We start from the raw sequence: 21,252 nt of genomic DNA, 5'->3' as shown, positions 1-21,252 counted from the left end.
GAGCGCATGCGCAGGGCTTCACTGCCCCCTCCTTCCGCCTTCTGGAACAAGGCAGAGAACTGTGGCACATAGCCAGATGACAAGTTTGGTCAAACTGCTGAAAGACTGCACAAAGAATTGTTCAACACAGTGGTTTAATAGGTGAGACTCTACAGGTAATTTGTTTTGTTCAAAATACATGAATGCATCTATTCAAAAAGTGTCATCCAAATTTATTTCCGCACTTTCCAACGATTGTTATAAGGAACGTGTTGGCTGATTGTACTAGAAACAAATGAAAATACACGCTCTCACGCTCTACGATATAGTCATCATATATACATAAAGAAATAATGCATCATCATGTGATCTTTTTATCCCGCTTCCAGCCTTATGTCTTGGCATATATCTGCACACTCATCTGCAATATAATCCACACATATGGTCTCCCATATATACAGCCACATTACAACCTCAACATCCCACTGCAACCAACAGAAAACAACAGAGCTGCATCTTGTATGATGGCTGCAGCACAGGCCCTGCACAATTGCTGGATACTATGTAGGCTCGTGACTTAACGGGGTAGAGGGTGAGCAGACTTCAAGAAAAGCTTCCAGTGCACTAATCTATCACATATATTGTTTTTGGATTAAGATTAAAATGATCCATGCACATATGAGGGGGTTGGGATTTCTCATTGTGTTCACAGTCACAGTTTTAGAGAAAAACAACTCTGAGGCTCAAAACGCCACCTGGTGGCCGCCTAGGTTTCTGAGATGAGCTGTTCACCTGTATCACCTGTTGAACAGAGCACTGTAACTCGCGCAGTCCTTCCAACCAACATTTTGGTTGTCAGTGACATTCCCTCCAGTTCTAATTCAGTGTGATTAATTACAAGGCACAATACCGTTTACTGACGTCCATGATTGCAAGATCCGTACCAAATGTCAACGCAATTGGATGATGTATGATTATATGCCATCCATTAAAGTTGGATGGCATATGATTAAAACCATGTTTAGCCGAAGTATTTTGAATCATCTTTAGTATCTTCTTTCATTAAAAAAAATAAATGAATAAAACAAAATGCAGCACTTGCAGTTATGCCATTTGATTTTGCCATTAACTCGCTAACTAAATATATAGTTTCTCACAAACACGTAGACATGCAACTTTGTGACACTACTGCTTTACAATGGTCTAATAGTATACAATTGTGGTCATGACGGTGCTGGCTCAATCAGACTGTGCAGCGTAGATTTTTATTTTATTATTATTATTTTTTTTAAAGATAAATGCTTCCCCCTAGAGTTTACATTTTGTCATTACATGTTAAATAGGGGACGGCTTGGTTCACGTATCTCCTTATTATACCTTCCCCCTCTCTGATTAATGTTTGGAATGATTGGTGGCATTTATTTCTGTCATAAGTTAAGTCACTTTTACTGTTAAAAAAAAGATATTCACTAACTATTATTATTGCTGGACTGCTTCGTTTTACATTAAACAAGAAAACTCTTATTTTGAAAGCGTGACCGGGATGTTGATATCGAGTTCCTTAGACTCGCAAGTAGCCAGCACTTGCAGGAAAAGAGGAACAAAATCTCTTCTTTTGCAACAGCAAATCACCTGAATGTCAGGAGGTGAAACATTGCCATGAATATTTTTCTACTAGCTTTGATTTTTCTCTTTCAAAATTACGGTCCGAGTTTTTGCCAAAATGAAACCAGACCTAACATTGTGATGGTGATGAGTGATGCATTTGTAAGTATGAAAAACATTACAGAACAGTGTTATGTTACTGCACATTAACTGCCATAATAGCAGTATGGGAGAACAGGGCTATATCTCAAGATTAAACATCATACAGAGACACTACATTTTACATTTAGTCTTTACGCAACTATCTATCTCATTTGCTCATGGTTTAAATGTTACTTTTCTTGTTTCTTGAGGATGGGCGATTGACCTTTGATCCTGGCAGCAAAGTTGTGCAGCTGCCTTTTATAAACTACCTTAGGGAGCTTGGTTCTACCTTCCTCAATGCCTACACCAATTCTCCCATCTGCTGCCCTTCAAGAGCAGGTAAAGGATAGAGTTACCTACCAAAACGCACTGGGATTTCCCTTTAAACTGCCATTAAGCAGATATTGTGATAGTTAACATGGTCATAAAGGTAGAATAATAAATATATTTCATATGTTTAATCTTTGCACTTAGCAATGTGGAGTGGTCAGTTTGTTCATCTCACTCAGTCATGGAACAATTACAAGTGCCTAGATGCAAATGCAACCACATGGATGGATTATCTGGAGGCGAATGGATATCTCACCAAGATGATGGGCAAGCTGGACTACACCTCAGGGAGTCACTCGGTCAGGTACGCAGACAGTCACACAAAAGAATTATCAGTAACCTACTGCATGAGTAATAAGCACTAACAGGCTGTTTATGAAAATAGTGGGCAACTATTTTCCAGAACAGTATGAATCATTTTCTGGATGCTTGTTCTCACGTGTTTCTTTCCACTTCCCATTTTGTGTGTCACTGCCTGCATCTTGGTATTTTTGTACATTTGTGCAACTGCTGCAGTAATCGTGTGGAGGCCTGGACAAGAGATGTTCAGTTCCTCCTGCACCAAGAGGGCCGACCAGTTACGCAACTTGTCGGGAACATGTCAACAGTAAGAATCATGAGAAAAGACTGGGAAAACACAGACAAGGCTACACAGTGGATCCAACAAACAGCCGCATCCTCACACCAGCCATTTGCTCTTTATCTTGGTCTCAATTTACCTCACCCCTACAAAACTGAATCCCTGGGGCCCACCGCAGGAGGATCCACCTTCCTTACCTCACCATACTGGCTCACAAAGGCATGAATTTTCAATCAATGACTTCTGAATGCTCTCTCTGTTGTTGCAGAATTACACTGTATTCCTCAAAAGATATCACTGTAAAATCCTAATTCCTTATTTGCACACACAGGTGTCCTCTGAGCTCATCTCTGTCCCAAAATGGCTGCCCATGGCTGCCATGCACCCTGTTGATTACTACTCCACCTACACCAAAAACTGCAGTGGTGTGTTCACTGAGGATGAAGTCAGAAGCATTCGGGCCTTCTATTATGCCATGTGTGCTGAAGCAGATGCCATGCTGGGTTAGTTGGCAGCAGTAATTCACCAGAGGCCAGTCTCAACTAGGATAATTTGTGGATTAGGTGGCCAACTTTGATCTTAACCCTGGTATTTTGGACTCACAAAGAGCTTCTCTTCAAACCAAACTCTGTTGCCAAGATAACTAATGCAAGGAGCAGTTATTTTTTCAGGTTCACAGATCCAAACATGTACTGTAGAAAAAATCGCATGAGTCACCATTCTTACAGGATCCAAACATGGACAAAAATACAAGGACTTAAGTGAAATAGCCTGTTGGAACATTTTTAGACTAATTAGTGCCAGTGAGGCCTCACTAAATGAATGAATAAAGGTTAAAAGATAGTAAATGCTTTTTTGTAGGCATAATGAAATGAATGTGTCATTTAAGTAGAGCTATTTCCTCTGTACCAAAATGACTGTGATCAGCCTTTATCTAAAGAATACATTTTTCTGTTATCTCAATCGCTTCGTATTGCCCATTTTCGTTATAAGCTTTTTCATCACTTCCGACTCAAAAATATCACAGACATATTGACGTTTATACAGTATTTTCTCTCTAGAGTACATCTGTAGAGCTTAGTCAGCAGTGAGATCCTGTTTTCCAGCATTTTATCCCGTTGCTGCTGTTTAAATAATATATTTCTACTGAGTAAAGTAAAAATCCAGCAGAAACTTAGTGCTTACTCTGTGTCTCCCCAGGCCAGGTGATTTCAGCTCTGAGAGAAACTGGGCTGCTTAATAACACCGTTCTGATCTTTACGGCTGACCATGGAGAGCTGGCCATGGAGCACCGGCAGTTTTATAAGATGTCGATGTTTGAGGGCAGTTCCCATGTTCCCCTGATGATCATGGGGCCTGGGCTGATGTCTGGCCAACAGGTCAGCCAGCTTGTGTCTTTGGTGGATCTCTATCCCACCATGCTGGGTAAGGAAATAGACACAAAAGACAGGAATAAAATGTCTATTAAAGATTATAAATCATTCAAATGTCAGAATAAAAGCATTATTGTTGTCAAGATGTGAAGTAATGTTATTTATTAATTATTTTGTTAATTTTAATATTTTAACTTGACATAACACACGTTTGTATTTTGCAGATATTGCTGGCATTTCAGCAGTAGGTAATCTCAGTGGCCACTCCCTCCTTCCTCTGCTGTCCAAGTACAGTGCTTTTTCCCAGAAGCAACGTCCAGACTGGGTACTGAGTGAATATCATGGTTGTAATGTCAATGCCTCTACATACATGCTGAGAAGTGGCAGGTGGAAATACATCACATACGCAGATGGCCTTAGTGTCCCTCCCCAGCTTTTTGGTGAGTTCCTTGCCTCAGAAACTAAACCTCAGTCATTCTTCTTATGCTTTCATTGAGAAAAAGTCCCCATAAAACTCTTATCACCTTTTTGATTTTTCTGTTCCTTGTTTCTCTTTTGCAGACCTTAAACTGGACAAGGAAGAACTTTACAATGTGGTTCTTAAATTCCCAGATGTGCAGATGCATCTGGACAAGCTATTGCGTAGCATTGTAGACTATCCAAAAGTCTCTACAACTGTCCACCTCTATAATAAAAAAGCATTTGGTGCCTGGCGAGATAGTCTGGGAGGAAACTACAGCCAGGTCATTGCTAATCTCAGGTGGCATGTAGATTGGCAAAAAGATGTGTTAGCCAATGAGAGAGCTATTGACAGGTGGCTTTATGGCTCTTCGTGATACTTACTCGTGATACTGCAATCGTAATGATTGTTAACTTTAAGGTGTCTTACTTTATGAGCTGGACTCACACTTGGATTAAAGTTTATGAAATCCCTTACATTATTAATTTCATCATTCTTTCATTTAAAAAAAATAAATCGATCGAATTTTGCTCACTTTTGAGTTTTCTGTGTCGTTGTTCTAGTCCTAAGTGTCATTTTTATTCTCAACCTGCCTTGGACCTGCGCACTATCAAGTGGACCTAACCGCGAGAAATTTTATTCTGAAATTTCAGAGTAGGTGTAACTGCTTTTCTTTCACTTCCGTGTTACCAAACATGAGCTTAGCAAGTTGTCAACGTAAACAGTGAGTGTCTCCAACTTTTCTTCACATTTATAAAACCTTTACGAGTAACAGTTGACTGAACCAACTGAATAAGTTGTATATTACGAATAAATCAAGGTTTTAAACTAGTTCTCATTCTAAAGTTTGTAGTTTATAGGCCTTGACAAGCTAACAGCTAACGCTACATTGTATTTAGCCAATACTGCTAACAGTTAATACAAACTCATCTTAGCCTAGTTTGCTCTAAGTGGGCTGTCAACTTTTCAGTCACGTACATCCCCTGTACTCGGTAAGCACAGTAAATGTTTGCATCTTAATGCAAGTCAAATACATAGTTTTAACGTGAACGAGTCCATGCGTCATTCATGCAGACGCTTGGTAGGTTGCTGGTTCATCCACCTACAAGGCTGGCAGCTCAGTTTGTTTTGATATTTAGCGTGACTTGACAGTGTTTTGATATGTCTATGTTTCACTCAGGTAATCCCAAGATGTCTGGTAAAGAAGTGAAATCAGCTCTGAAAAGTGCCAAAGAGGCCATCAAGAATAAAGAGTTCAAAGAAGCTCTGAAACAATGCAAGGTAAAGTATTTCATACTGAGGCTGTTGATATGCTTGTTACAAGGAATTTGAGTATGGAATGAGTCAGTACAACCCTCGCACAGAGATGTTGTATAGTTAACTTTGCTCTCTCTGGTTTTAGGCTGTTTTGAAACTTGACAAGAAGAATTACAATGCATGGGTATTCATCGGCTTGGCAGCCAGTGAACTTGAACAACCAGACCAGTCTCAGTCAGCCTATAAAAAGGCAGTGGAGCTGGAGCCTGAGCAGCTCTTAGCATGGCAGGTAAGATGCCAAAATGTAGTCATAATCTGTTACACTATTCCTTAGATGTCTTTCACTGAGAGGAATTCACTTGCTGATAATGTCTCATCAGTTGTTCTGGAATTACAGCAGGGAAATTACACCTGAGTGCTGTTGTGCTGTGACACAGTTCTTAAAAGATATGTGTGCATTCTTACTGTGGATGTTGCATTTTATGCTGCTTGTCTCTATGTGTCGCATTATGATCCATGTCAATAATGTGTGTTTTAGGGCTTAGCCAATCTTTATGAGAAGACAGACCAGTGGGATTTTAAAGTTGAGCTGCCTAATGTTTATCAGAAGCTTGTTGAGCTGTATGCCAGGTAAGACATGGAAACATTTTTTATCTGTACACATTTCTTACAACTCAATTGAAAATTCTTATGATTTCAGTATCATTTATTTGTGTTTACCTCTTAAGGGTTTCATGACATATTGTAGTTTTGAGTAGCTTCATACATTTGAAATGTGATGTTATCGTTTCACTATGTTCTCTATTCACAGCTCAGACAAAAAGAAATGTTATGAGGTGATCAAAAAGCTCACAGAAATCTATCAGTCTGACAAAGAATATTTAAAGGTATGTCATCTTAGATGCATGAGAAGAAGACAAATAAAAAAGTAGTGTTTTGGGTTCTTTTCACACATTTGAATGCATCTGTTTGTGCAAACAGTTGGCAAAGGTTTGGCAGCAGCTCATTCAGCTGAAGAAGGAAGAAGCTGTGGACAAGAAAGAGTTACTAGAGCTATGGCAACAGCTGACACAGCTCCTCTCAGACTGCCTTAATGAGGAAGAGCAGGACAATGAAATTCAACAACATGTAAGACAGTGAACTCAAAGTCTTCAACAAGTAGTGTTTCTCCTTGTGTATAAACACTTTGCAACACATAACAGCCCATACCCTTCAATCTACAAGCTCCAAAAATCTTATAGTCAGAACTGAACACATGTATGGCTTACCTTGTGGAAGTCATAACCTCCAGTTCTCCCACTGTCTGACAAAAACTATTTTGTTTGTTGATGATCATCAGTTAATCTCAGCATTTGAGAATGCCATGGTTCTCATGGACCCCGTCCCAGGAGAGAAACACATGAAGATGTCAACGGACTATGTTAGATGTCTCTCTAAAGTAAGTACTTCTTCACTTACGTTTGTGTTATCATCATCATCATCATCATCATAGAAATTCAGTGATGTTCATCATAATAAACCATCTCATACTTGGTTGTGGACAATTCTTTCCTAAATCGCCTGCTCATAATGAATCTGCCTTTATTTTAGCTGCCACAAGAAGAAGCTAAAATGAAGGAGGCATGTGAGTCCATGCTGTCCCACTACCCCAGCCAAAGTTATCCTCTTGAGGTCCTTGGTTCTCATTACCTTAAAACAGGTAAGATACTTTTGAATATGTGTTGTGTATAATTTTGGATTTTATGAACAAGACAAGTTGTTTGTTTTTTTTAAAAAAAAAAAAACAGAAATCACCATTAGGTGCCACATTGAAGCGCAAATTATGTATGTTAGTGAATGGCAGAGGCAATATTAATACATGTTATATTTCCATTTGAAGGTATCCTGAATGAGGATACAGTCAGCTGCTTCTCTCGGCTCCTCGATCTGGCCCCTAATTGTGGGTTAGGTCACTTAGGTCTGGGCACCAAAGCGCTTCAGGAAGGAAGATATAAAGATGCCATTAAGGACCTTGCACAAGGTTAGTTTGCACAATTACAGTGAATGAATTTTGTGCAACACTTTATAGTGAGACATGACATTTCATGACCATCACTGTGATTTAGAATGACAGTGATGGTAACTGCCTGTGATCTACCTCCTCTGTTGTATTAGGGTTGAAGAAAACGAGCTGCAACACAGGATGGTACAGTCTGGCTGAAGCTCAGTTTAAAATGCACAGATACTCAGACAGTGCTACGTCATGCTCCCAAGGTATGTTTAGACTGCTCTATGTCACTATAGCCATCCAGATAACCTAACTGCAGCATGTACTCTCTGATCCAATCAGACTTCATCCAGAGTGTTTTTCTTTTTTTAAGTCTTAAGTCCCTGAAAAATCTACTGAATTTCTTTGTCTGTCTGTTTCTGTTAGGTCTGATGATATGTGGTTCTGGAGACAGGGAGCTGAGGGTCAAACTGCTCAGATTGAAGTTAGAGACTTTAGTCAGAAGTGGAGGAGAGAAGGCTGCAGACCAGGCTTTGGAGACATTTTCACAGGTGATGTGATTGACTGTTATTCTGTTTATTCAGCATGCTGTTTGTGCTAATTTTTGTATTAGGTAATTCAATAGTCAAAAGTAATTTATTTACTCTGGCGTTGATAGAAATGTATTTTTCCAGTTGTAACCATAGATACATGTGTATGTATTTTTCTTTTTCTTTTTTCAGATTCCAGATGCTGAAAAGGACCCAGTTCTAGTAGCCCTTAAAGGACGTGCATACCTTAACAAAGGACAAATTGATCAAGCACTTAAGGTTGAAAAATTTTGACCTACCAAATTCTATCTATGAAAATGTATGTTTTGTTGTATGGTAAACATAGGAAAAATATCAGCAAATAATTTATTCAAAACATATTCAACTTATGATATGATCTCACCTCACAGATGAATATGTGTCTTGTATTAGATCGAAAATGCATTGGTACAAATTACACTGTTATATTTTTCAAAGGTGTCATCAGAGCTAGTGGCCTCCAACCCAAACCTGGCCCAGGGGTTAGCACTTAAAGGACTGGTACACTTAGCTGAAGGCCAGCAGCAGCTGGCAGAGCAGAGGTAAAAACTGTTTTTCTGTTTTTGTGTGCATGTTTCCCATCTGTCATAAACTTAGATACATTTAGATAAAACAGTCCATTTGTATGATACAAAATGACACAGTTCTCCACATTTAACTTTTCATTTCTTGCATTGTGTAGTCTTCTAAAGGCAGCTACTAAGAACCCAAACTGTGGAGAGTATTATTTTTTGCTGGGACAACTCTACTGGGGCATGGGAGAAGAGACGCGTAAAGACCGGAGCAAAGCCCATACACACTTGCTGAAGGTTGGTACAATTATTGAAAATTTCAAAGTTGTGGTAGGCAGGAAGAATTATATTTCACAACCAGATGTGTCCATTTAAGGGCAGTCTATGAAACATAAGTGCTGAAGGACTTAACTTGCCCACAAATAAACTTTAAGAAATGTCATTATATCTTTTTCAATTGCCAGATGTCAAGTCTCATCTTAATTTGATTTTTAGGCTGCAAAGTTAGATCCACACCTTGGCAGTGCATTCCGCTACCTTGGCCATTATTACCGGGAGATTGCAAATGATCGTGGCCGTGCACGAGGCTGCTATAAGAAGGCCTTTGAATTGGACAACGAGGATGCTGAATCTGGAGCTGCCTCTGTGGATCTCAGTATGGAGCAGGAGGATATGGTGAGTGGCCACAGTGATTAAAAAAAAAAAAAAAAAAAGCCACAGATGTTTATCATGTTTCTGTACAGGTGTCTTTCTTTTGTCTTGAACCTTTACCCTGCCCTACCTTTTATGCCCCCGTTTCCTCTTCCCTAAATGCCACAGGAAACTGCCTTAGCAACACTTGAGTCAGTGATTGAGAAAGCCACTCCAGGCTCAGCTAAGTGGGCCTGGATGAGACGAGGCCTGTATTACCTGAAGGTTGGAGAGCATCAACAGGCCACAGCTGAGTAAGCATTTCAAATCTGAGTCAACTACAATCTGTTACCATATTCTAGATGTTTGAGTGTGAGCATTATTGACCCTTCAGTTTATGTTTACAGTCTGCAGGCAGCTCTTAGAGCAGACCCGGAGGACTGGGTTTGTTGGGAGTGTTTAGGTGAGGCCTACCTAAACCGCCGGAGCTTCACAGCAGCTCTGAAGGCCTTTGGTAAGGCTCATCAGCTTCAGCCCTCCTCCATCTACAGTGTTTACCAAGCTGCTGCAATCAAACAGACCCTGGGCAAGTTCAAAGAGGCGGTTGCAGAGTACTTGCAGATCACAGCACAGCAGGACTATGTTCCTGCTCTTAAAGGTAGGTGTTTGTTTCATTATACCCTGAACATGCACTTCATTTGGTATAATGTTATGCTTTTATTGCATATCTCTGGTGAGTCATCTGTCTAAACCTGAGCATTTAATTTGATTTGTATGGTCTGTTGTTCAGGTCTTGGGGAGTGCCAGCTGTCTTTAGCAAAAAGTTTAATGGAAGACTGCAGAGATGGGGGAGCCATTGACCTCATTCAGCAAGCCATACAGAACCTCTTCAAGTAATGATTAGACATTTATTCAATGATTATAAAGCTTTATCTGTGATTAATTACATGGCAGTATCTCCTATTTCATCTCTCTATTCTTTTCATAACTCTGTGATCCTCAGAGCTGTGGAGCTTCGTCCAGACCTGTCCTGTTTGTGGAAGCTGCTGGGAGATGCATGTACCGCTGTCAGCACTGTGTCGCCAAACCGAGCACAGGTTCTTGTGCCTGCCCCGCTGGCTGGTTTAGACCCCAACTCACAGAGCCATATGCTTAACCAGGCCCAGACACTCAAAGTTGGTGAGAGGTATGTCCACAAACAGGTAGATCTTTTCTGGGCTACATTGAATAGCTTTAATAGCATAATGGTTTATTTTTGCCCTTGTGTGCAATGTCTGCCCCTTTTTGCCAAGAATAGAATCTGAATACTGAACGTAAAGTGCATGTTTTTGTCTGCAGGTGCTATGCTCATGCTTTAAAGCTGATGTCTGAGGCCCCCAGTCTTTGGTATGACCTAGGACTCAACTATTACCGCCAGGCTAGCCTACCCTCCCCTACAGAGGGAGACCAGAACTCCCAATCTCTGGTCCTAGAGAAGGCTCAGCAGGTATTTCACTGGATGCTACACAACAGTTTTGCATAGTCTGTTCCCAGAGGTTCTCTACTAATAGTTTTTGTCTCTTCTCAGTGTTTGAAAAAGGCCATCATGATGGACAGTGGGAACCACAGCTACTGGAATGCCCTGGGAGTGATTTCCATGAACAAAGGTAACAATATGCATCTTTTTATATGCATTATAATATATTATGCATTTTTGGAAGTAACAGTGGTCTACCCCATTTGGTGGACAGATTTATTAATTGGTCAATGAATACTTGACCCACTAATATTTCATTATTCAAAAATATTTCAATATTATTGCCTACATCCCCTAACTAGATTTATTCTGTGTAGAAGAAGTATAATGTTTTTACTTTGAATGCCATTAGTGTGTTTTCAGAGCAAAAGCCCTCACATTTTGTTTTGCTTTGCTCTGGCTTTAGAAATAAATGACACAAGCCAGTTGTCAAAATACAAAGAACTACAGGTTGTGGAAAGCTGTCTATTATTTTATCTGACAAAAAATGGTTTAAATAATTTGGTAATCCAAAATTTCTTCACATCTTTGATTAGAATTAAGAGTGCAGCAACCAGTTCTCCAGGTCTATCCACTGTAGCAGTAGCTTCAGTAAGAAGGATGAATTCAACAATAAATGATTTCCATTTTGCAGATGGAAATACTTAAGTTGTTAGACTAAATACACTCCATATACCAGCAAAAGCAAAACAAGTAGATGAATCCTGGAAAAAAATGAGTTAAATTTTAATTGATTTAAGTAGACTTCAGATTTTATTCAGTTGAAAAAGCTGTAATTTTTCAGACATAGTCCCGTCTGATAAACAAGCACATCCAAACATCATTTTGAATTAGGCCTAAAACATGAAAGAAATAATAATAACAACCCTGCTCAAATAGCACAGGCTTTTAACCATATAACCACTGTCCCAACCAGGCTTGGTGCTGATAAAGGAAAAGTCATGGGTTGGCATAATTAACACTGAATTAATACTGAAATAGAAATACATTAGAAATACCAAAATTGTTGTAGCATTAGCTTCAGTGGTAGATAAAAGTACATAACCTAATTATGTATTTAGGTACACCTTTTTTCACTACTACTTTTGATTTGTGTCAGAGGAACTAACACCGTTTTATCTTGTCACTTTGTTTCTGTTACATCAGGTCTTGAGAACTATGCTCTGGCTCAACATTGCTTCATCAAGTCCATACAAGTTGAGCCAAATGTATGTACAGCACATTTGGTCTGGTGATGAGTTATATTATCAGAAAATATTCTTGTGTTTTTACCAGACTAATATTTCATTACAGAATGTTGTTGCCTGGACAAACCTTGGTACCCTGTATTTGAAGAAGGACAATATAGAGGTACGTGTGATCATTTTTTTTTCTTGTACATTCTTCTTGTTTGAACATTTGCTTGAACATTTTCATTTTTAAGTCTGGTCTTATCGTCTTAGCTTGCACACGAGGCCTTCAAGATTGCCCAGTCTTTGGAGCCGCTGTATGTCAACTGCTGGATTGGACAGGTACTGAACCCCAACCCACCTTATCTTTTAAATACATCATGAAACAATGTTTTAATGGTCACTTACATGCCACTATGTCAAGGAAATTACCATTTGGCAGTAATTCACTGTGGCCTCTAGCTTCTTTATCACATGCACATATAGTACGTTCTATAAATGCACACACATGTAACATGTTTTGAAGACTGACAGCATGACTAACAAGGAGAGGGATAATTAGGTGAAATAATTAATATAATTTAAATGTCTTGGGCTGGTACAAGTGTTCTGCAGTGGTAGGAATGTGAAAGGTGTATGCTTGAAGGGCCACACAAGATTTTATTAGACTGAAGGTAATGGCATATCAGTGTGTATTCATGAGATTTAATGAATTTCTGTCTGTGACCTCTTTGTCTGCGTCTGTCTAAATGACAGTTTTGCCTCTTTTCCTTCCTACCAGGCACTGATAGCAGAGAGAGTGGGAAGCTATGACACCATGGATCTTTTCAGGCACACCACTGAACTCAGCACACATGTGCGTGACCTCCCAGAACCACTGGGGTTGCCATTGTAATACCCACTCATTAGCTGGATAATAACAGTTTAATCTTGGCTTCAATTTTCTCAGTCATTTTGCTACCGCTATTAAGGAATTGGTGACGATAGCATGATGAAACAGCTTGCTTTGTCAGACTCTATGTTTTCTGCTGTTGTTTCAGTCTTAATCTTCATTTCTCTCACTCATTATTCCCTGGCAGATGGAGGGAGTTAAAGGTTATGCATACTGGGTATGTTCCACCCTGCTGGATAAGAGCAACAGAGACACTGAACTGTACCGCTACAACATAGTCCAGATGAACGCCATCTCTGCTGCTCAGGTGGCACTCAGCAAGTACACAGGTACACAATCTATTTTTGTGTTGATGATCATGCAAGATCCACAGATTCCTTGGTTGTATTTGGGTAGTGTGTTAGAGATGGATGTTGTGTGACATGAAGTTTCTTCTTCTTCTTCTGTCCATCTCAGAGAGGATCCAGTCTGACCCTGAAGCCTTCATTATGCTTGGCTACCTAAATGAGCATCTGCAGCTGAAGAGGCAGGCCTTACAGGCTTACCAAAGGTGTCTGAATTACACTGACTGACTCCACAGGCTCACATACCAAGAAAAGAATGATTCTAATTCACTTTTTCTCTATCTCAATTCTCTGTCCTCAGAGCTGTTGAACTGCTACAGTCCACGTCCTCAACAGAAGAACTAGCTTTTGCTGTGGGCAGCTATGGCCGTGCTTTGTGGTAACAACCAGCTGTCTCATTATTGTGTGCTTGAAGCATCTTTGGCAATATTTACCAAATACCTCAAACTCCATTCTTTACACATCCCACTGTGTGTTTTGCAGCACCTCAGGCCAGTGGGAGGAGGCAGTGCATGCTTATAAGTCCACTCCACTGCAGGAGCTCAGTGATCTGGCTGGGGTGGCTCTGGCCTACTGCAGGGCAGGACTCATCCCAGAGAGCATCAGTGGTGAGGACTGAGGGACATGCTGAAATTTAGAGATTGTATATGTGTTTACATACCAGAATGACTGTGAATAAACTGTTGTATGTATACTGTAGCCTATGAACGTGCCTTGGCTGTGGCTTCCAGTGAGAAGGAGAAAGCTTACATCTTAACAGCTCTGGCCCTACTGCAGCACCGACAGGGCAATCTAGACTCAGCCAAGACTCTGCTGTTTAAATGGTGAGAGTCCACAGTGTTGTCTGAGCCGTACCAGTGGTTTTGTGTGTGTTTGTCCTTGTCCGCTAACTAAAAATACTGTACATAAGTTGATTGATGAATGTGTTTTGTTACCCAACTAAATTCTCTCTTAATTTCAGTGTAAAAATAAACTTGCAAAGACTAGATACTTAGTACAGATAGATCATCCATCCCTAATTAATTACCTGCATTACCACATGATGATAATGTGTGGTAATAGTATTTGTCTGCTTTCCCTTTCCACAGCTCGATGTTAAAGGAGCCAATCTCAGAGTCTCTGTTGTGTCTATGTGCCCTGGGGTTGGTCCATGGTGATGCTACACTAGCTGCTGCTGCCCTGACTGAGCTGCTGAAGCAAGGTTCAGCCTCTGGGAGTGTTGTAGAGCAGCGATGTTTACTCACCTGCACCTTGCTGGCCCTGCAGGGCAACTACAGTGCCGTGCAAAGAGAGGCTTCCAGAGCTGTACACAGGTGGACTGCTTGTCTGCTGCCTCTCCAAATCATAATGCAGAATTGTGCAGGACTATTAAAGTGAAGCAAAAGTGTAGCAATATATCACATACATAATATTGTAAATCTTCCTCTGTATGATTTTTCTGTTTATTTACAGTAATCCTGGAAACCCTTCTCTGTGGGCCCTGCTATCCAGAGTGGTACCACAATACTACCCACGGAAGGCAAATGTAAGGCTGCATACACACGCAGTCATTACACACATCCCAACTTCAACCCCAGGAAATCTAGTATACTCATACACATTTAACTGAGCAGCTCCATCCACTCCTGCTGTAGTACTACTTAACAGTTCTCATAGTTATTTTCTTGGTGTTGTCTGCTGTATATTCCAGGGTGGAGCAATGGCTGGTCATGTTGCCTGTCTTTCCAGTATGACCCAAGGAAAGGTAAAAGTCTTGACTATGTAATCTTATTTAAATGGTGTAGTGTTTTTTCATCTGATGTGTTCTCTGTTAATGTGTTTGTTAGGTGCTCTTTTACCTTTTAACAGTCATTAACTTAATTGTGTATTTTGCTCTTTTTCCTAAACTTAGTCTTGTTTAATCTATTATACATTTTGGATAGTTCAGCAGCTGAAAAACTCATTTTTTCCTTACTATTTATGCCACAGTGATTGATTGCACTTGTGTCCCTGCAGAGGGCGCTGTTGTACAGTGGAGTAAACCAGCTGGCTAGTGGAAGACACTCTGGAGAAGACAGGCATAGGAATGCACTGAAGACTTTGCAGAGAGCTGTGCTGCTCTGTCCCGGTAGACACACACACACTACAAGGACATTGAACTACCTCACATACAAACACACTGAGCGAGTAAATCTCTTGGAAAATAAACCAGTCTTAAAGATGTCACAAAAAAGTCATTTGTGTAAATTCTTTAATTTAGGGGTGTTTTAGTGGACTGCTATGCATGAACCATTCCTACAGATTATATTGTCCCTGATAATATACAGTAGAATTGAGTTTTGCTATTTTATAGCACAGAGAGCTTGTTTATGTTCATCCTTATCAGATAAGTGTAAAGTTCTGAGTCTCTGCTCATATTTCTACTTTCAGATGATCCAGCAGCGTGGGCGGGATTAATGGCTGCCTGTCACACAGAAAACACATCCTGTTATCTTTCAGGTTCTGCTCCTTGCAGACAAGGAATGGAGAAAATCCTCATGTCAGTGGTTTCTGAGAAAGGTGTGTTCATTTATATGTGGTTAATGTGTGCGTATGTTTATGTGTTTGATTGAATAACCAACACCTTTCTGTATTCCAGTGCGTAGTGTGGAGGAGATAGAGCGCCCTCTAGCCCAGACTCTAGAAGGCTGGGTACTACAACAGGCAGTGACTGGTCTCGTGATGGGGGGGCAGCTGGAGGAGGCAGAAGCTCTGTGCTCACAGGTTCAATATGATATGATATATAACACCTATACACACTCTGTCATAAACAAATCATTTATTATTTTCTCATTCATATGACTATAGAAATGGTCATACTTGACAGATGAACAGATGAAGTAATACAAGTTATATTCACATTTATCTTATGTGAAGCATCCTCCTTTCACTGTTGTGTTCCTCATGCTCTGTCTGCTTTGTCCCAGGTGCTGAATGTTTCCCCAGAACACCCAGCAGTGATGCTGGCACTGAGACAGGTGCAGTGTCAGCGCCTCCTTGTGGCCAATGGTGGTACTGTCCTCCCAGACTCTGTGATGGAGCAGCTGAACAACACAGTGATGATGAATCCCACCAACCTTGGGGCTTGGCATGTAAGTGGAGATGGAGTTATTTAAATCTTTTAAATAACATATTGGCAGATTGTAGCCATGGTTAATGACCCCAAATGCCACAGATTAAATGTGAAGTTGTGGTTCTAAATGTGTGTCATTTCATTCATTGTTGCTACAAATAATAAAATGGACATTTGGCTTCCTACTTTGTGAATATTTCATTGAAAAGTCATTCTCACTAGCTAAAGATATTGGCATTTTTGTACCAATAGTTTTTGCTTCAATTTTAAGCAAGAGGCGGCACATTATTTCTCGTTCAGTGGTTATCAGATCTAAACTCATGACTGAAATGAAATGATTAAATCAATTTAATATCTCTTTCTTTCCTCTCTTCTTTTAAACTTTCCTTACCTTCTATTGCCTCTAACAACCTCTTCTATGCCCCTTTTGCTTCACCTCTCATATTCCACCTCCCACCCATTCCTCTGTAAATCTCTCACCCTCACCTCTACTCCTACTCATCCTTGCTCATCCTGCTGCTCTCCTTCTCTCCTTCTCTCAGTGGCTGGCTGAGGTGTATCGTAGTCAGGGTCTGCTGGTCCAGGCAGTCATGGCTTACAGGCAGAGTCTGCAGCTTGCCTCACAGCTCGGCCTGCACAGCAGTCAGGTTACCAGCCTGCTCCGACTAGCCCTACTAGCTCTAGGACCCTGTATGGTAAGTTCCTGGACATGATATAACACGTATCTAAATCCAATTATTCTTAATTTTAGTGTGATGAAGTACGGCCATTACAGCACAAATCTAATGGTATTGTAAAATAAACTTAAAATCTTAGCAATAAGGACTAGTAGTGCCTTAGAATAATGACAGGCAGATTTACATATCACAAAACACACACAAACACACACACACACACACACACACACACTCACACTCACACTCACACTCACAGAGGGTCAGAGGCAGCTCATGTCTACATCCCTGTACTGTGGGCAGAAACAAGGTAGAGGAATATCCCACACAATTAAAGGATCAGCAGCCACAGCCAAATGGGAATACAGACAAGACAAGAAGTTGCCTTTGTGATTTAACTGCTCACAGGACAGACAATCCCATAGTTGCCTATCATAATTAAACATAATTCTTTTCTCTTTGTCATTTTGGTAACTCTGTGAATATCATCAAATTTTGATGATAGTCAGTGCTCCTCTGAAAGCAGATACTGACACAGAGTGGGCAGGTGTTATGCACACTGTTAGCAAACAATATAGTTAAAAGCATTCAAAGTTTAGTAGATGATTCAAACCTAATTTTATGTTGACTTCTTTTAGCTACTTCTATGTGTAACCGTGTGTAATCCGACCTCTCAGGCAGATGTCCCAGGAAACGACTGGAAGGACCTTGTATTAGAGGCCACTACTGAGGTTTTGAAGCTGGGTTCATTCCCCATGGCCCTCCTCTTCCAGGCCCTGCTCCAGTATGTGACCAAGATGGCAGCGAGGTCAGTGCCTCTCACTGTGTTCTGTTTCCCCTGCTGCAGGTGGTATGTAAATGCTCATGTAAACTACAGGCTGTGTGAGGACATGCAAATGATTTTATCCCACTATGTCTAGTATATACTCTAAAGTGATCAGATAAGATTTCTGATAATTCACATTTATGCCTCTATCTGCCGTTTTAAGATGTTGGTGCTTCTGGAACAGGGCTCAAAGCAATTTCTAAAGCAAAGTTTTCCTCCTGACATAATGTCCTGACATAATAGCCTTCTGTCACTACCTCACAGACCTGCCAAGATGCTTAATTAGAGTGCTACTATACATCAGAGGCTGAAGAGAACGCATATGCCAATCCTGAATCGGCCAAATTCCTTGAGAGATGCTGCAGAAACTCCTCTGTGCCAAGCATAATTACAATATCAAAGATCCTTTCATGCCAGAGACAAGTTTTATTTTATTGGAAAATACTGATGAAAAACAGTTACCGTCTCAGGCAGTGAACATGTTATATCTTTGCCCATTTCTGAGCATGTCTTTTGCAGGGAAACAAGGCGTTTGTTGGAGAGGCTGGTGTACGTTTCCTCTCAGGACTTCCCAGTGACGGTGGTGCAGGTGGCCAGCTGGTACCTCCTCAGACACTTGCATGCCAAAAATGACGACGAGCTGATAAATGTGAGAACACAGCTGCCTTACACCTACACTGGCAATGGATGATTTAAATATTTTTGTGGTGATCATTGCATATGCCTTTTTCAAACCATGATGTATGTGGAAACAGCACAGGAAATAGCACGTAAAAAGCTTAAGTGAAACTAGTCATTCTTACATTCATTTTTTGCAGGTCCTTCTGGAACGAGCCAAAATGAATAGAGATCAGAGACTTCTGAAGTTTCATTCACTGCTTGCCTCTTCTTCATCCTGAATCTACAAACGCATCTCTATAAAATCATGTGGCTTAGTGAGTTAATCTACAGGCTTAAGCCATCACCAGTTCAACTTTTCTGCATCTCTTAACTAAATATCAAATCATATCAAACTTGATATTATGAATATGACATTTATTAGTTACATTATTCTTTGGTCATTGACTGTTGGTAATGCAATGTTAAGTAAATCAAATCAGTTCAGTAAATCAAAATCATGAGCATTATCACATTTTTTCAAAGTGTACCACACATTAAGGCTAAAATAAAGGCAATTTGCTCAATATATAAAGATTGTCTCATCTTGATTGCACATAAAACTGGTGCACGCTAACCCATCAATATAACACAAATGGAGTGTCAATTAGAATATCTTTCATTTGCTTATTTACATCACCCATACATAATTTATATATGTATATACAGTATATATATATAGAGTATATACAGTGATCTTGAAGACATGTTTAGAATAAACAACATACTGTATTACACCAATTACAGATCATATGCGGAAGAAAAGCCTAAACTTTGAGTCCTGTTTCCAAAGTATGATGAGACCCCTGAGTTGAGAATTTTAGTTTCACTTTAGCTTTAGTTTTCCCCCCACTCTGCCAGGTCATTTGGATGGGGACCCTCATCCCATCTGTAACTGAATTATATTTCAGGCCCATACACCCTCTCAGGCGCTAACTCGACAGACATGCTTGGTCATGAGAGTGCAGATGTTTTGCCCGCAGCCCCAGCAGGGTTGCTGAATATGTGGGGAACCCTGCAAGGTTTTTCTCTTGCACAGGGAACACACATCCACAGCACCACCATCTCCTCCGCTCTGGTTTGTTAGACTGTTGGTTACGCGCTGTTGAAGATCTGCGAGTACATTGGGCGCTGCTTTTGCAATTCCCACCACCTTCACTCTTTTGGGGTCAAATACACAATCCTCCTCTAGGCCGCTGGGCACAGCTTTCATGCCACAATTGGGGGGCACCCAGGCAGTGTCGTAGCCCTGCGTGTTCCAGGTGTACTGCATAGGATGATTGTCCTTGTCAATCCGCTTGACACGTCCAACACGCACACGTAACTCAAGGACCACGCGGTCTGAAAGGCTACTGTTCAATGGATAACGTTCAGCCTTTTTCCTATCACGACTGACATACACGCCCGGTCCCAGCATGCCACCTGAGGACTGCTTAAAGCCATTGGCAATGATGAGCTGTGCATTGGCAACGCTGGTACCATGGTACATGGTGTAGACACCCCGGTCTTTGGGCTCCTGAGAGGCCCCAAGCTCCATATGGGGAGAGGCATCATCATAGGTCACTTCCCAGCCAAAGAACTGCAGCGACATCCTGCTTCAATAAGTAGGCTGTGAGGAGTGAATAGATATTGGCATCATGTTAATGACATATTCAAGAGTGACTGGATGTGACCTTTCATGGCCATTTCTAACACTTAATAGAGCGATTCCCAATTATGGACTTCAGCTCTATTGCCACCATATATATATATCTATATATACTGATGCACGATAGCAGAAACTGTTGTGTAAAGGTCTGTTTATAATAACACGAACAGCGCCTGTGACAAATGTATTCGACCTTAAATCACTCATTCATCAGTCCGCAGAATATGTGACCCTATCTAGATACTATGGGGGAACAGCGTATTGTGAAAATGATCAAAATAAGTCATACTCAATCATCTCAGTACAGTGAGAACCTGGTATTCTTAATTGGGTGACAGAATTTGGTGAAACATCGGATCTATCCTATTTGTAGTCTAGCTAGCGATAGCTAGTACGCATCAGCCCTTTAAGTTATTACGCACGTCTATATGCTAGTGTTAATACTAATGTGACGATATACTAATATAACGTTACAGTATGACAAACTATCACCGGAATGAACCAACATCAGTTACATTTGCAGCAAACAAAAGTCTTAAGCTAACGTAGCGTTAGCTATAAGCTTTACGAGAGAACATAATCGCACGCTCCAACTGAAGTCAGCCTTTAAAGGTGAGCAATTACCGGGCTTCGGTGAACTCGCCGACTATTCTATGAATTCTAATAAGGTATGCTGTGTGTTGTTTAAAGTTATGAGTTAACGAGTTTATAAAACTCACTGTCAGTCTGAAGTTGTTTTCTCTCGGTAACCTCAGTAGCTTTCACTTTCTATTCTGTGAGTTTTGATGTGCTCTTTGTATCTTTTGCTTAGCTTCATATTGACAAGAGTCATACATATACATATCATATATATACTCCAAATCAGTCTTTGTACGTCATCGGGCCGGTTAGCTCAGTTGGTTAGAGCGTGGTGCTAATAACGCCAAGGTCGCGGGTTCGATCCCCGTACGGGCCACTGCTGATTTTTGACGAATCTCTAATATTGCCTCTTGTCCTGAAGGCTGTCCGT

General features: G+C 40.6%; 3 protein-coding genes and 1 non-coding gene across 6 annotated transcripts; 3 read left to right on the top strand and 1 right to left on the bottom strand.

Annotated features, from left to right (window-relative positions):
• Positions 1 to 47: 47 nt before the first annotated feature.
• Positions 48 to 5,006, top strand: arsk (arylsulfatase family, member K). Of its 2 annotated transcripts, none has more exons than XM_018669103.2 (8): positions 48 to 141; positions 1,938 to 2,067; positions 2,203 to 2,362; positions 2,575 to 2,857; positions 2,970 to 3,141; positions 3,839 to 4,063; positions 4,236 to 4,451; positions 4,573 to 5,006. In XM_018669103.2, the coding sequence occupies exons 3-8, from the start codon at positions 2,205 to 2,207 to the stop codon at positions 4,845 to 4,847; spliced, it is 1,329 nt and encodes a 442-aa protein (XP_018524619.1). In that variant the 5' UTR covers positions 48 to 141; positions 1,938 to 2,067; positions 2,203 to 2,204; the 3' UTR covers positions 4,848 to 5,006. The 2 variants fall into 2 exon arrangements, with proteins under 2 accessions (XP_018524619.1, XP_018524618.1); XM_018669102.2 differs by lacking the exon at positions 48 to 141 and adding an exon at positions 1,529 to 1,746.
• A 132-nt stretch (positions 5,007 to 5,138) lies between these two features.
• On the top strand, positions 5,139 to 19,130 carry skic3 (SKI3 subunit of superkiller complex). The gene is made up of 41 exons (XM_018668592.2): positions 5,139 to 5,195; positions 5,652 to 5,752; positions 5,874 to 6,017; positions 6,267 to 6,358; positions 6,540 to 6,615; positions 6,710 to 6,856; positions 7,068 to 7,166; positions 7,319 to 7,427; positions 7,608 to 7,748; positions 7,883 to 7,981; positions 8,142 to 8,266; positions 8,438 to 8,524; positions 8,723 to 8,826; positions 8,967 to 9,093; positions 9,292 to 9,471; positions 9,616 to 9,740; positions 9,834 to 10,084; positions 10,217 to 10,319; positions 10,430 to 10,612; positions 10,765 to 10,912; positions 10,994 to 11,072; positions 12,089 to 12,150; positions 12,236 to 12,292; positions 12,385 to 12,453; positions 12,893 to 12,967; positions 13,191 to 13,332; positions 13,460 to 13,553; positions 13,649 to 13,726; positions 13,831 to 13,955; positions 14,048 to 14,171; positions 14,436 to 14,660; positions 14,800 to 14,872; positions 15,038 to 15,091; positions 15,343 to 15,454; positions 15,757 to 15,885; positions 15,965 to 16,089; positions 16,293 to 16,457; positions 16,981 to 17,133; positions 17,790 to 17,920; positions 18,458 to 18,587; positions 18,757 to 19,130. Exons 2-41 carry the CDS (start codon positions 5,663 to 5,665, stop codon positions 18,835 to 18,837), a joined length of 4,713 nt encoding a protein of 1,570 aa, XP_018524108.1. The 5' UTR covers positions 5,139 to 5,195; positions 5,652 to 5,662; the 3' UTR covers positions 18,838 to 19,130.
• LOC127143199 (uncharacterized) lies at positions 18,957 to 21,074 on the bottom strand. 2 transcript variants are annotated; one of them, XM_051075260.1, is made up of 2 exons: positions 20,963 to 21,074; positions 18,957 to 20,204 (listed from the first exon to the last, which is right to left on the bottom strand). In XM_051075260.1, the coding sequence occupies exon 2, from the start codon at positions 20,184 to 20,186 to the stop codon at positions 19,521 to 19,523; it is 666 nt and encodes a 221-aa protein (XP_050931217.1). In that variant the 5' UTR covers positions 20,187 to 20,204; positions 20,963 to 21,074; the 3' UTR covers positions 18,957 to 19,520. The 2 variants fall into 2 exon arrangements, with proteins under 2 accessions (XP_050931217.1, XP_050931218.1); XM_051075261.1 differs by having other exon boundaries at positions 20,868 to 20,995.
• Positions 21,075 to 21,124: 50 nt separating this feature from the next.
• On the top strand, positions 21,125 to 21,198 carry trnai-aau (transfer RNA isoleucine (anticodon AAU)). The gene has a single exon. It is a non-coding gene; the product is annotated as a tRNA-Ile (tRNA).
• Positions 21,199 to 21,252: the final 54 nt, after the last annotated feature.

Source organism: Lates calcarifer, linkage group LG13 (assembly GCF_001640805.2).
Source record: "Lates calcarifer isolate ASB-BC8 linkage group LG13, TLL_Latcal_v3, whole genome shotgun sequence".
NCBI classification, from domain to species: domain Eukaryota; kingdom Metazoa; phylum Chordata; class Actinopteri; family Centropomidae; genus Lates; species Lates calcarifer.
The sequence above is the reverse complement of the archived record's forward strand: the minus strand, read 5'-3'. Positions and strand labels throughout refer to the sequence as shown.